Consider the following 13,482-nt stretch of genomic DNA (forward strand, 5'->3'; position numbering starts at 1 on the left):
ATCCCCAGCGTTCACCTGCTCTGTGCTTTTTCTCGTCAAAACGCTTGTAGGAGGAAGTGAGGTGGGCCCCGGCTCCTCCCGCACATGTTGGGGGTGGGCTGTGGTTTGGTTCTCTGGACTGTGCCGTCACGTGAGACAGGGGGCGACGCGGCGGTTTCATCAGACCTGTCAGTTGTTCTGCAGGCGGCTCGTCAACTTCCTCATTTGCCTGTAAGCGTCGTTTCCTCTTTCGCTCGCTGATGCGTTCTCCTTCTTCTTCTTCTTTAGGGGCACGGCTTCGTGGTGCTCCGCTCCAACCGGCCAACGAAAAAGCCAAATCTGCACTCTGCAAACTAACATGAACGCAGTCGGCTGCTGGCACTGGCTCGTCTTCACTGTGAGAGGCAACGACACGCCGCTGGTGCTGAGCTGTGGAGCGAGCGCTCGACTGGTGAGTACGCAGGGAGGTCGACTCCTTCGCTCTCCGATCGTCGCGCTCTTCGTGAGCAACAGCGTCCTCGTTGATCTGTCCGCAGCTTCGATGCGTGCCTTCGCGTCGGGGCCTCAAGTGATTGCGTGAGAGAGAAGGAAGGGAGTGAAAGGATGTGCGTCTGCCCGCAGTAGCATACACGCGGTGTGTGTGATGTCTGGAGACAGCTGCACCCTGTCCTGGAGGAGCATGTCTCCCACCAGCCCGTCAGGCTCCTCCAATATGTCTCCCCTGGCTCCTGTCGCCAGGGACAGCATCTTCCCGGTGAAGATCATCAAAGTGTGTTTCCTCAGCAACAGCTCCAACCTGGGCAAGAACTTCAAACTGGTCCGCTGTGAGGAAGGATGGACGGTCAAGGTATACGCTTCTGTACTCTCGACCAGTTTGAACTCTGTTATCCTCTAATGTCGTGCACCATACTCCAACATAACCTCCTCCGCTGCTGCTAAAGCCCGCATCCCACACACAAACACACATCCCTGTTTCCCTGGTTTCTGTCCCAGGACGTCATGAACGTGGTGCTGTCCAGCGGCTGCGTGGGTCCAGGTATAACACACGCACTCTGCTACTGCCTCCTCCTCAAGCACCTCAAGTCCTCCGCGGTCCACTGGCTGCACCCGGACCTGACCGTGTCCGAGCTCAGCCAGCGCTACGAGCAGCAGCACCTGGAGGCCGAGTGGAGGTCAGAGCTTCAGACTTCGTGTCCGTGTGTCGCTTTTAGAGTTGGTTGTAGAAGCTGACCGCGCCGAATCGTTTGCACAGGTATGATCTGAGGATCAGATACATCCCGTCAGACTTCATGGAGGAATTAAAAGATGACAGAACCACACTGCTCTACTTTTACCAGCAGGTCAGTAACACGATGGCTAATGACTGTCAATTGCGCCTTTTTTTGCAAGATTAGATTCAGGATTAGGTTTAGATTAGGGGAGGCGGTAAGTCTGAGACGGTGTTTGTAACAATGGAAGGTGTGTGTATGTGTGTGTGTGTGTGTTTTCCCCAGGTACGAAGTGACTACATGCGGCAGTACGCCTCAAAAGTCAGCGATGGGATGGCTCTCCAGCTCGGTTGTCTGGAAATTAGGTACAGAGCGACCACCGCCTCAAAAACAAAGATTCCTGTGTTTAAACAACGTCTGTTTTATACAACCACAACACATCCACTGTGTCCGTTGTTTGCAGGAGATTCTGCAAAGACATGAATCCAAACGGACTGGAGAAAAAGTCCAACTTTGAACAATTAGAGTAAGTCCCGTTGGGTGCATCAACAGCAGGCCTCTTATGCACAAATGGTTCATGCATCAGTGAGACGACTCCGGCTCTGAATGTCCGCACGTCTGACTTGTTTTGTCTGACTCTCCTCCTTCAGGAAGGACGTGGGACTGGACCTGTTCTTTCCCAGAGAGCTGATCGACAGCATGAAGGTAAATGAGCCCGAAACGACGACAGCACGTCATGCGAAGATGCCGTGCGATTGTAATGTGTCTGCCTCAGCCCAAACAGCTCCGCCGGCTGGTGCATCAGACGTTCCAGGGCTACTCGTCTCTGAAGCAGGACCAGTGCATGAACAGGTTCTTCAGCACCCTGGCCCAGTGCTACAGCTACACACAGGAGCGCTTCGCCTGCAGGCTCGTGGTGAGCAGGGGGCGGGGTTACAGGTCAACCAGGGCTTGTCACGTTTCAAGCTAAAAGTTGGGGTTTTTTTGGACGCGTTTCGTGTGTGTGCATGTCCTGCGTCTGTAGCACGGATGGAATCTAACAATAGACCTGGTCATCGGCCCTGAAGGCATCAGCCAGCAAACGGAGAACTCCACGGTGAGCTCACACTCTGTACGATGAGCATGCAACACCTCAGTCACAATCGGCTTCATTTGCAGAAGCTGATGCATCATGACGTAGACATTAATAAACCTCTTCGTCCCGTTCGCAGTCCATCCGTCTGGCCACGTTCTCTCAGGTGCGCAGTATCTCCTGCTCTGCTGAGGGGGAGGGCCAGGCTCTGCTCACTGTGCACATAGAGGGAGCCAAACAGGTGAAGAAATAGGTCGACATTTCAGGAGGTTAATGTCCCAAAGTGTGTAAATGACAGGTTTCGGTTTAAAGGGGAGGTGAGTGCTGGACTGCAGTGACTTCCTGGACACTTGTGGAGGATTTGTTTGACCTTTTTACCCAGTTTCACACGTGTCGAGTGTCCTCTGGCCTAAAAGTTGCACTTTTAGGAGAGTCAGTTGTGCAGGAAGGTGGTCGACACAGACTCAACATCTTGTGTCTTCAACCCTCCAGCCGCTGTCAGTGAACACCTGCTCCCTGGCCGTGGCAGAAAACATGGCCGACCTGATCGACGGCTACTGTCGGCTGCAAGGCGCCTCCGAGAGCTCGCTCATAATCCGGCCCGGCAAAGGTACATAAGTCAAAATGGAGTGGAACAACATATACAAAGCCACTTTACGAAAACTTGTAATGCTCCTTTAATTTGCTCAACCGGTGAGATGAACAAAACCAAAAGTGTTTTTATTTCAGGGAGAGATGCGAGAATGAAATTACCTGACATCCCTCAAAGGTGAGAGTGATGAATCATAGTGAAAGCACAGTGGGTTTTATTTCCCACCTTCCTCCTCCTCCTGTTGTGCATATTCATTTCATATTCATGCTAAAGGTCACAGGGTCATGAACACGTTACTGAAGTCTCCCTCTCTCTCTTCCAGTGGGTGTGCCAGTAGTCCTGCTAGAGGTCTGAGTAAGTCTGATGACTGGTTTACACATCACACATCAGATCCGGCCTGTAATTCACATCCTGTCTGCAATAATTCACTCAGACTATTCAACAAGGATTCAAGTTTTTCCTGAGGCCTTTTCTGTTTGCTTGTGGCTGTGAACACAACAACCAATGTGAAGTAGACATCTTGAATTTCAGTTTCAATAACCTCAGGTTCGGACATTTATGCTGAGATTCCAGAGGGCGGAGAAGACGACTCCGGTGGTGAGTCGTGTTTCACTGAAAATGAATTAAAACGTTGTTGTTTTTTAAAACCGAATAGCCACCATCCGTTCAGAAATGTCCCTGTTTATGATATGCATTGTACAAATGTTTGCATCCAGGTCTCAATAGAGCCGATTTTATAAGCGTCCCCTCTGTTTCCTAATGTCTGCGTGTTCAGAGAAGCACCGGATCTCCAGAGACGACGTCGTCGTGGGTCGGATCCTGGGCGAGGGCTTCTTCGGAGAGGTCCACGAAGGAGTTTATAAAAGCCCAGTGAGTTGGTCTGTCGTCTTTGTGTCATCACAGTTCACTGAAGAACATCGCCCTGGAGGACCAGAAGGAAAACAGGCCCCCCGAGTGAGTGTTACACTGGTGTGTGTGTGTGTGTGTGTTTGCAGACCGGAGAGAGGATCAGTGTGGCCATCAAAACCTGCAAGGACTTCACGGCTGACGTGAAGGAGAAGTTCCTGAGTGAAGCTGGTGAGTATGTTGCAGTGATTGTCAGCTCTACAGGTTGTTGTGCAGAGAACTGTGACGCCTGAAAAACCTTCACAACAGGAAGTGTCAAACTTTTAGTGTATTAATATCTCTTTCTCACATGAAACTGATCCTTCTTTGAATCGCTCTCAGGGTGATATGTGTCGACAATAGTGTGGAGCGTCTGAGTTTAGAGCACCTCGGGGTTTTGAAGGCGTCGTCAGTGAGAACTTTGCTGTCGTCGACTTCCTGTTGCCGGGATGTGGTTTTGTGAAAACGCTCAGACTGGAGGTTGTGGTATCCTCGGGTTTGACACAAAAAGACGTATTTGATTTGCGCTTAGACATAACAGATGAAGTGCAGGTTTAGGAAGGTAACAAGTCAGTGGTACGGTGCTGGTAGAGTGAAGATAAGATAAGATAATCCTGTCTGTATTCGTCCCACAGAGACGACGTTCTACCTGAGATGCTCTTTAGTGAGACACTTTGAAAAGGCTCTCAAAGGCCTGACTTTAAAGCTGCATTACACCTTTTGGGGGATTCTGAGGGGAAGAAGCTGTTTATTTTGTTATGTTGAGGCTGTAAAACTATTTTTATATGGAGCTGTCACAGGACAACATTCATTTGGAGGCCTGTTTGTCTCCACCAGAAGAAAGTAAATCCAATGTTTCCTCTCCTTATAGCTTTGTTTTGGTCTCCTCCTTTGAGTCGCTAAATGCTCCGACGTGTTTGGTGCTGAGCAGGAAACATATGTTGAGTCTTTGAACTGAAAACATCAGCCGGTGGTGAACTGACCTTTGCGAATAACAATGGGAAAGAGAAAGAGTAGTGTGTTCAATAAAAGAAAGGAAGATTGCAATACATCACTTGCAAACGCTCTTTCACACCAACGCAGTGGTTTTTAGTCAAATGGAAAGCTTTGAGTTTCCTGGTTTCCTTGTGGTTCAGCCACGTGTTCGAGAGCGAAGGCCTTTTCTGTCTTCCATCCCTGATACCGACAAGTCACGACGTAAAGCGATGCGTTATTCACCCGAGCCGCTCTGCCTGATGCAGGCTTGATGAAAAGTCTGGATCATCCCCACATCGTGCGCCTCATCGGAGTCATTGAGGTCGACCCCGTCTGGATCGTCATGGAGCTGCTGGACCACGGAGAGGTGTGTGTGTGTGTGTGTGGCTCTGTTTGTACGGTTGAGCGGCTGCAAAGCACGCAAGTCAAACTGCATGCGATGAACGTGTGCCGCGCTGTTTTTCCGACAGCTGGGCAGCTATCTGTTGCAGCAGCAGTACACCCTGACCACTGCGACGCTGAGCCTGTACTGTCTGCAAATCTGCAAAGCCTTGGCTTACCTGGAGGGACTCAACATGGTGCACCGGTAACGCACACTCATTCGAGTAGAAAACCTGAAAGCGCTCCAGCTGTCTTTGGTTTCCTCGCCGATAACCGTTGGGTCTGGTTTCTGTTCCGTCTCTGCAGAGACATCGCGGTGAGAAATGTCTTGGTGGCGTCTCCTGACTGCGTCAAGCTCGGCGACTTTGGCCTGTCTCGCTATGTGGACGAACAAGAGTATTATAAAGGTACACGCACACATGCATGCACTACTACACACACACATGCATGCACTAGTACACGCACACATGCATGCACTACTACACGCACACATGCATGCACTACTACACACACACATGCATGCACTCCTACACACACGTCTGTGGTCAACATTCAACTCATTTCAGAGTGCTTTTTCGAAGTAGATTCAAGTATATGGGGGTGTTATTTACCTCCACACATGTACAATCTTTTGTTTTTGGTCCATTTTTCTTCTAATATTTGCCGTCTGCGCGCAGCCTCAGTGAGTCGACTGCCGATCAAATGGATGGCACCCGAGTCCATCAACTTCAGACGCTTCACCACAGCCAGCGATGTCTGGATGTTTGGTGAGCAACATCTTGTGCCCGACCGACTTATTCTCAGAATGTGCGTGCGGCGTGACGCTATTCACGACTTCTGGTTACTTCATCGCACATTGTGGAACAAAAGATATACATTTAGTTCCACAATTCGTTGGTTTTGCTTGGCAGAAGTGAACTCAGCGCTGCGAATAATTTATGAGGAAGTAAGTCATCAAAGTAAAACGTACTGGCGTAACTCTGACATCGACTTTTGGCAGCCAACATTCAACTGCGTGACGTTAGAGGCCAGAATGGCATTTCCTTACAAGTTGAGTTACCAGTAGTGGCGTCTTGTTGGGGCAGGTGTGTGTGCGTGGGAGATCTTCTCGATGGCGCAGCAGCCGTTCTTCTGGCTGGAGAACGGCCAGGTGATCAACCAGCTGGAGTCGGGGGTTCGACTCCCCAAGCCGCAGCTCTGCTCGCCCGCCATCTACTCCCTGCTCAGCCGCTGCTGGTCCTACGAGCCGCACGCCCGGCCACGCTTCAGCCAGCTCGTCTGCACCCTGAGGTGCACACACACACACACACACTCTACGATGATATCACAGTCCAGGAAGTCTTGATAAGGTTTTTAGTAGTTTCTAAAATGTAAGTGTTCCTTCAGCTTTGCATGCTGGGATCTCAGGTCAAGCTCAATATGTATAGTCAACAAAAACAATATGTCATTCATCAGATATATTCAATCGATGCAGAAGTTAACCCTGAAGAAAAAACGTTGAACAGTTGAGACGAGGACGTCGCAACGCAAACTGATGTCTGCGTTTGCGTGTCAGTGACGTCCACAGGATGGAGCTGGAGCAGCAGGGGAGGCGGGACCGGTCACACTCCATCACGTCCACGTTCGACTCGAAGAACATCACAGACCCTCCGCCCAAGGTCCGCCGCTCGATGCCGCTCAAAGGAAAACTGCCTTCCAGTGAACTTCTGCTGCATTTGTGATGTTTTTCATTGTTTCATTGAGACGTTACGTAGCTGATGATCTCCAACCAGCCCACATGATCACATGTCCTCTCTTTCTCTCTCTCTCACCAGCCGTCCAGAATACATGGCAATACCCTTCCTCGTGTCACGCACATACAGGTGTGCACGCACACACACACACACACACACACACACACACGCTGTAAAACCAGCAAATGCTGTAAAACCAAATGTAGTAATGCATATGATGTAGTGTGTCATGTGTGTAAGAACTGCAAGATCAACTGAAACTCCCAAATTACATCAAACACCAGAAGAAAGTTTGCTGTTGTGTCACATTCTGCAGCTGCTCTCAGAGCAGAGTGTCACAAGTGGATGACTGTAGCAACAACACAAAGGAAATTAACTCAGTGAACTCATTTGAGTTCATATCTGGAAGGGAAATCACTTCCTAGACATGGAGTAAAAGGTGAAAAAGATGATTTAAACCATCAAGATATACTTCATTGCATTGTGACATTTAAAGGCTGTGTGTGTGTGTGTGTCTGTGTGTGTGTGTGTAGGAAACAGACAAGGACACCAGGCCGGTGTGGGAGAAAGAGAAAGAGCGAGTGGAGGACACTTTACAAAGACAAAGAAGAGAGATGCTGATGGACAAACAGTGGCTGGAGCGGGAGGAGAAACAACTGGTGTGGGATCACACACACACACACACACACACACACACATTCTGGCCTCGAGAGTGTGACGAAAGAGGAAGATTGTTGGTCAAGCGCGCGACACACAGGGAAAAACTGGCATCACCACCTCACCGACGTGGTGCAAACACTGCTGCATTCACTGACATCTGCTTTTGTTTCTGTAGGATCCGGTTATGAGAGTGGATTCACACATGAAGGTTCTTATTATCTTGTTTTTATTTCCTCTTGTGCTTATTCTACCACTAGTGGGCGACGACACACCTGTGAACAGGACATACTGTATCGTCATATGGTTTAATCTTCTTTGTATTAGTCCAACTTCACAGCTCTCTGTGAGGTGTTTATGCTGCTAAAAAGTGTCCAGATCGTTGTTGGTTTTTTTCAAAACAACAGACTGAAAAGCCAATTTATAGAAATAACCTGACCTCTGACCTGATGTGAATTTTGTAACTTTAATTTTGTAGATTCACATCCTGTTTTCTTCCCCTTTTTTTTTGCAGCCTTCTGAAAAAAGCCCAGAAAATGGTGAGTCTTTCTAAACAGGCATGACGAAGACTTAACTATTGCACTCATCATGTTAAAAATGCCACTAATGTAGCAGGAGAAAATAGAGAAGTGATCATGAAACCACGACTAAATTCACCCGAATTTATAAGTAGAGACACACAACATGAAGCGTCACGTACAGGTTGCACATAGCAAACATCCCAAGAGTAAAAAGTTAAGTAAACGAGATATTTCATGTGCAGAACGTGTGTGGAAAACAAAATGTGCATACATGCACCTTTTCTTTTCCCCCAGGTCCTCCAGAAAAGCCCCCGATGCCTTCCTCAATCGCACAGGTAATAAAATAAACACCCCTCCCCTGGATTGTGTTACTTTTTGGTTAAAACAACGATAGAAAAACTGCAAAATGGAAGCACAGCAGTGATTTTAATCACTGACATTGAGCTTGTTTGATCAATAAAAACAAGTTGTGTCGTTTAAGTCTCGGCCCACAGCCGAGCTGGACCGATCAGGTGACCAGGTGTACACCGGCGTCATGGCGATGGTGAAACAGGTGGTCAAGCTGAAGAATGACGTCAACGTGCTGCCGGCCTCCGAGTACCCCAACGCTGTCAGAGTAGGTCATCTTCTTCACCTCTCGTTCAGGAGCGGCGTGTAAAAGTGGGCGGAAACTCAAATTATGTGGTTGTCTCCTCCTCCTCCTCCTCGGTCCTCCCTCGCTCTGTCCATCCTGTCTTCCTCCACCCTCGTCCACCTCCAGGCGGCGGGCATCACTCTCCGTGGTCTGATCCAAAGCGTGGACGAGATCCTGCCCTCCCTGCACGGCTCGGTCACGACAGAGGTCGGCCTCGCTTCCCCTCTCCGAGCATCCGTCTGCTTAGTCGATTGGCCTTGAATCCCGAAAAAAACTGATGTGTCATGTGATCGTCTGTCCTCTCCCGTCTCAGATCGAGGGCACTAAGAAGCTGCTGAACAAGGACTTAGGCGAGCTGATCAACAAGATGCGACTTGCCCAGCAGAACTCGGTGACCTCGCTGAAGGAGGAGTGTCAGCGGCAGATGCTGGCGGCGGCTCACACTCTGGCACTGGACTCCAAAAACCTGCTGGACGCTGTGGACCAGGCTCGAGTCAGGGCCAACCTGGCCAGGCCCAGACCCGCGTCGCCAGGCGAAGAGGATTCTGGGGATTGAAGTCCTCTCGGTGATTTGAAGGAACTCTGCTTTGAGTCGAGGACACGATGTTTGGGTTGAGGGACGAGCGGAGGAGTGAAACACTTCCTGTCCTCGAGCGAATGAAGGATGTCATGTTATGATATGCAATTAAGTTAAACTGAGCATTTCTTGAAGGTGAAGCAAATATACTATCACGATGTATAAAAGCAATGAAGTTACACTGGGGTTTTTTTTAGAATTATTTTTCCATTAAAGACGATGTGATTTTGCACTTTCTGTGTTTTTTTTTCTTTCCTTTTTGCGTCGTTAGTCAAGAAAAAAGTTGGACCAATATTGATGTTTTTCTGACAACAAAGAATGGGGAAAAACTGGGGGAAAAAAACTTCTGTCAAATGGTGTCTGCAGGGAATAACTCTGGCATCCTGGCTGAGCAGATGCCGAGCGCACATTCAGCATGAACGGCACGAGAGGGGGGAGGAGGTCACGCACCGTCAGTTTGATTGCAGGTGAGACTTCTGCTCTTTCATCTGCAATGACTTGCTTTGAGGCAACGGAGGAGACCTACAGACGTACAGACCTACAGACGTACAGACGCGAGAACAAGATGTTCCAGGAACGAGCCACTGGGGGAGTTTGCACCGACGAATACTTCTATAGTGTCTTGGCTGAAATCTGAGCCAATGGCTTTAAAGTTGTGTTGCTTTCAGGGGAAATCTGTTTCCCAGATCTCTCCTCCTTCTTCTCCTCCTCCTCCTCCTCCTCCTTATCTTCTTTTTCTTCTTAAAAAATCCAAAACAGATGCATTGGTGGATCTGAATAAATATGTGCAGATGAAGAATAAATGTTTTTACGTGACATCATTTTGACTGTGAGCATGTCCTCAAGTAGATCAAAGTAAATTGCATATAGGATAAGATAAGATAATCCTTTATTACATATAATATATATAACATGTAACGTGTTTCTGCTCTCTTTGGCATGAATGTCTTTATTCATCATGCAGGTTCCTCTGTTGAAGTACTTTTCTACACTTTACAGTTGCAGTCGAGTCTCGTCGCAGCATTTTGCAATACATAAGCGATTCTTTGTGTTTTGTCATCTTCTTTTTTCTGTTCCCATTAATACGTCCAACAGTTTGTAAGATGCACTGATGGTTAATTCATGCTCTTTGCGATGGTGCAAAAGCACCCAAAATGGACCCCAGACATTATACAGAGCAACCAAAACCCTGCAGAGGTGAGACAGACCCAAAAAGAAGGGCGTGGCAACATCGGCTGCAGATGGAGGTTGACTTCCTCCTCTGCGTGCCTTTATGTTGCTTCAAAAGGAGGTTCTTCAGGTGAGGGCAGTCAGTCCTTCCCAGCAAAGACTTCAGGAGACATCCATCAGGAACGCTCGCCGGGTGAGGAGTTGATATTTCAGATTATTAACAATGTTTAACTGCATTTTTTTAAATGGTTAAAAGTCTCTGCATGAAGTCTTTTGAGTGCATTTCTTAAAACTCGCTCACCCCGCCACACCTAATGACAGATTGCTTTTATGACATGCTCTCGTTGCGCAGACGATCGTTGTTTAAAGACAAAGTACAGGACAGTTTGCAGTCTTCACTTTATCTGTAAAGCCTTCTTGTGATATATCTTTCATGTCTTGCTGGCTGAGGGAACATTTGTATCTAACGACAGCAAAAAAAATATCGAAACACTTCAACCTCACGTTATGTTGCAAGTATGAAAAGGCCCGAGGGGATACCTTACTTCCTGAATGCTGCAAGCAGGCAGAGTGTAAGTGTGTAATAAAAACAGTGCAGGAAAAAAAGATGGAGGCCTGTACCATCTCAACAAATCTTGCAGAATCTAAATCGACTCCGAGTCAAATTAAATAGCTTCCTCTTTCTCTTTAATAATGACTCCCAACACGCCTGACTCGGTTTTTCGGAACTGCAGCGCCAGGTTGACAAATACCTGCAAGATGAAGAAGCTGATCATTGATTTGGACACCGGGGTGGACGACGCTCAGGCCGTCATGGTGGCCATCGCCGACCCCAACGTGGAGATCTTGGGGATCACCTGCTGCTTCGGCAACACTCCCCTGGAGAACGTCCTCAAGAACACGCTGCGCGTCCTGAAAGTCTGCGGCCGGCTGGATGTGAGTCGTCCCGAGGCAGCAGCGCCTGTGCATGGGCAGAAATTGCTGCATGTGTTTTGACGGGTTAAAGAAGGTTTAAGGGGTTAGTTTTCCTCCAGGATGTAACCAAACCATTGGAGCGTTCTGCTCCATACGTGACATCCCTCTCCCCTCAGATCCCGGTGTACCGCGGCTGTTCAGGGCCGCTGCTGACCAGCAAACGCCACGCTGGAGATTACCACGGGAAGGACGGGCTGGGGGACGTCCCGGACCCGGACGCTCCGGGCCTGGAGCTGCTGCAGAAGAGGAAAGCCGTGCAGGCCCTGGTCAAGATGGTGAAGCAGAACGCTGGAGAGGTGAGATGAACTCCTGTGTCGGTCTCCTGCGTGCAGGCACAGGGTCGGCTTATCTGTCTGGACCCAAAACGCATCATGTCTGTCCTCTCTTATCCTCTGCAGGTGACTCTGGTTGCCACTGCGCCTCTCACTAACCTGGCTGTCGCAGTGCAACTGGACCCCTCCCTCCCCAAGAAGCTGAAGGCGCTCTACATCATGGGGGGAAACACCGAATGTAGGTCAATGTCAAGTCTCTCTTCTATCTGTTGTAGCATCTCTTCTGTGCACCGATGCTACTGATCAAAATGGGTGTGTGCGTGCAGCCAGGGGTAACACCACCATCTGCGGAGAGTTCAACTTCGTGGCCGACCCCGAGGCGGCCTACATCGTGCTGGACCGCTACACCTGCCCCACCTACATCGCCCCCTGGGAGTTCAGCTGCAGGAACAGCCTGCCGTGGGTGAGACATCATTGATAATTATCTGACATTTTGAGAAGAGGTCCCTCTGTGGGAATATTAAACTCGGGGAAAGACTTCCTCACTACTACAGTATCTATGAAATACATGAGAAGAGTTGTAATGACGATTTCCTCCCGCAGTCTTTCTGTGACAAGTTGCTGTCTTATGACTCAGAGAAGGCTCGCTTCATGAAAAACATTTCAACCCTCTCCATGAAGGTAAGAGTGGGTGCAGAAACGGTCGTCATTGGCGTGAATGATGATAAAACTTCAGAAAACTGCCGCTTCACAGCATGTGTTTTAGCAAAAGGTTGAACAGTAAGGAATTCAACGCAGAGCATGTCGGCACAAGTCGATAACAATGTTCTCTGCAGGGCTGTTTGGCACCACCTCCCAATACAGCGCCTCAATGTGTGTGCCGTCAAAAGGCTGTGAAGCGATCAAATTAAATATGTCATGCCAGACCGGTTCACAAGCCTTTTTCTTGAGAGCCTTTGAAAGAATGAACAGTCAAAACCTCCACCACTACATGTACCAGCAACCACTACCTAAACTAAAAAAGTGAAACTAATTCAACAGAACATATAGAAACTGATTTTGTTAGAGGACCAACCTCATTTTAAAAGCCATCATATCCCGAGAAGTTGTATTGCATCCACAGAACATTTCATCCTGATATGATTGGCAGAACAGAGCGATCTTTATATCTGTATCTGTAGGCCGGGAGATCACAGAGAAGCTCATAGATGTAGTTTTGGGTGCCCCCTAGTGGCCCTTCATGATGTCTCGTCTCTGCAGAAAGCGAAGTCCGCGGACTATCAGAAGGAGATCACGGAGGGGAAAGGGTTCAACTCCTGCGACACCTACGCCATGGCGGCCGCCATCGACGACACCTTCATAACAGAGAGTGACGAGGTGAGCGCCCGCTGATCTCACGCCTTTAGAAATACAAAGCAGATCAGATCATAACCCCCTCCGCCAAAAAAACATCTTGTGTTCATTCCCCCAGGTTGCAGTGTCAGTGGAGTTGGAGGGGACCTACACCCGGGGCATGATGGTGCTGGACTACATGGATCAGCTCAAGAAGAAGCACAAGGCCTTCGTGATGAAGAAAGTCAACCATGAGAAGTTCAAGCAGATGTTCATTGAATCTGTGAAGTAGAAGGAGACCCTCTCGCGTGCTGAGGGGCCTGACGTCGTTCAATATAATGAATAAAGTTGACTTTTATGATAAAAACAAAAAACATCTCCTTGGACTTTGTTTTTGCCTATTTGTGTGAGTGTGTGTGTGTGTGTGTGTGTGTGTGTGTGTGTGTGTGTGTGTTGAATCCATTGCAAAAGTCCAGCGTGCACATTCCAGGAAAAAAACACACCCACTTGTGTCATGAG

The 13,482-nt window shown here is 48.7% G+C and overlaps 2 protein-coding genes across 3 annotated transcripts; both read left to right on the forward strand.

The window, feature by feature from the left end:
* Positions 1-509: 509 nt before the first annotated feature.
* Positions 510-9,424, forward strand: LOC137793959 (protein-tyrosine kinase 2-beta-like). The gene is made up of 29 exons (XM_068590438.1): positions 510-826; positions 973-1,151; positions 1,232-1,319; positions 1,473-1,552; positions 1,651-1,713; positions 1,838-1,892; positions 1,963-2,103; positions 2,212-2,283; positions 2,399-2,500; positions 2,752-2,869; positions 2,989-3,028; positions 3,174-3,205; positions 3,398-3,448; positions 3,627-3,721; positions 3,847-3,928; positions 4,978-5,078; positions 5,182-5,297; positions 5,399-5,499; positions 5,770-5,859; positions 6,178-6,382; positions 6,648-6,750; positions 6,907-6,954; positions 7,359-7,484; positions 7,661-7,693; positions 7,997-8,021; positions 8,298-8,338; positions 8,485-8,619; positions 8,764-8,844; positions 8,951-9,424. Exons 1-29 carry the CDS (start codon positions 623-625, stop codon positions 9,191-9,193), a joined length of 2,850 nt encoding a protein of 949 aa, XP_068446539.1. The 5' UTR covers positions 510-622; the 3' UTR covers positions 9,194-9,424.
* Positions 9,425-10,539: 1,115 nt separating this feature from the next.
* On the forward strand, positions 10,540-13,297 carry LOC137794077 (inosine-uridine preferring nucleoside hydrolase-like). 2 transcript variants are annotated; one of them, XM_068590675.1, is made up of 8 exons: positions 10,540-10,577; positions 11,119-11,320; positions 11,476-11,655; positions 11,758-11,869; positions 11,958-12,094; positions 12,235-12,312; positions 12,892-13,008; positions 13,103-13,297. In XM_068590675.1, exons 2-8 carry the CDS (start codon positions 11,144-11,146, stop codon positions 13,253-13,255), a joined length of 954 nt encoding a protein of 317 aa, XP_068446776.1. In that variant the 5' UTR covers positions 10,540-10,577; positions 11,119-11,143; the 3' UTR covers positions 13,256-13,297. The 2 variants fall into 2 exon arrangements, with proteins under 2 accessions (XP_068446776.1, XP_068446775.1); XM_068590674.1 differs by having other exon boundaries at positions 10,542-11,320.
* Positions 13,298-13,482: the final 185 nt, after the last annotated feature.

This window comes from Clinocottus analis, unplaced genomic scaffold (genome assembly GCF_023055335.1).
Source record: "Clinocottus analis isolate CAN_PGR_092001 unplaced genomic scaffold, fCliAna1.0.p SCAF_24, whole genome shotgun sequence".
Classification (NCBI taxonomy): Eukaryota; Metazoa; Chordata; class Actinopteri; order Perciformes; family Cottidae; genus Clinocottus; species Clinocottus analis.

Bases quoted from the DNA above. Each gene is read 5' to 3' on its own strand.
- LOC137794077 (XM_068590674.1), top strand. From the start codon at position 11,078: ATGACTCCCAACACGCCTGACTCGGTTTTTCGGAACTGCAGCGCCAGG. The intron at 11,321-11,475 runs GTGAGTCGTCCC...CTCTCCCCTCAG, and splicing joins AAGTCTGCGGCCGGCTGGAT to ATCCCGGTGTACCGCGGCTG. The intron at 11,656-11,757 runs GTGAGATGAACT...TATCCTCTGCAG, and splicing joins TGAAGCAGAACGCTGGAGAG to GTGACTCTGGTTGCCACTGC.
- LOC137793959 (XM_068590438.1), top strand. From the start codon at position 623: ATGTCTGGAGACAGCTGCACCCTGTCCTGGAGGAGCATGTCTCCCACC. The intron at 3,449-3,626 runs GTGAGTCGTGTT...CTGCGTGTTCAG, and splicing joins CGGAGAAGACGACTCCGGTG to AGAAGCACCGGATCTCCAGA. The intron at 5,298-5,398 runs GTAACGCACACT...CCGTCTCTGCAG, and splicing joins GGACTCAACATGGTGCACCG to AGACATCGCGGTGAGAAATG.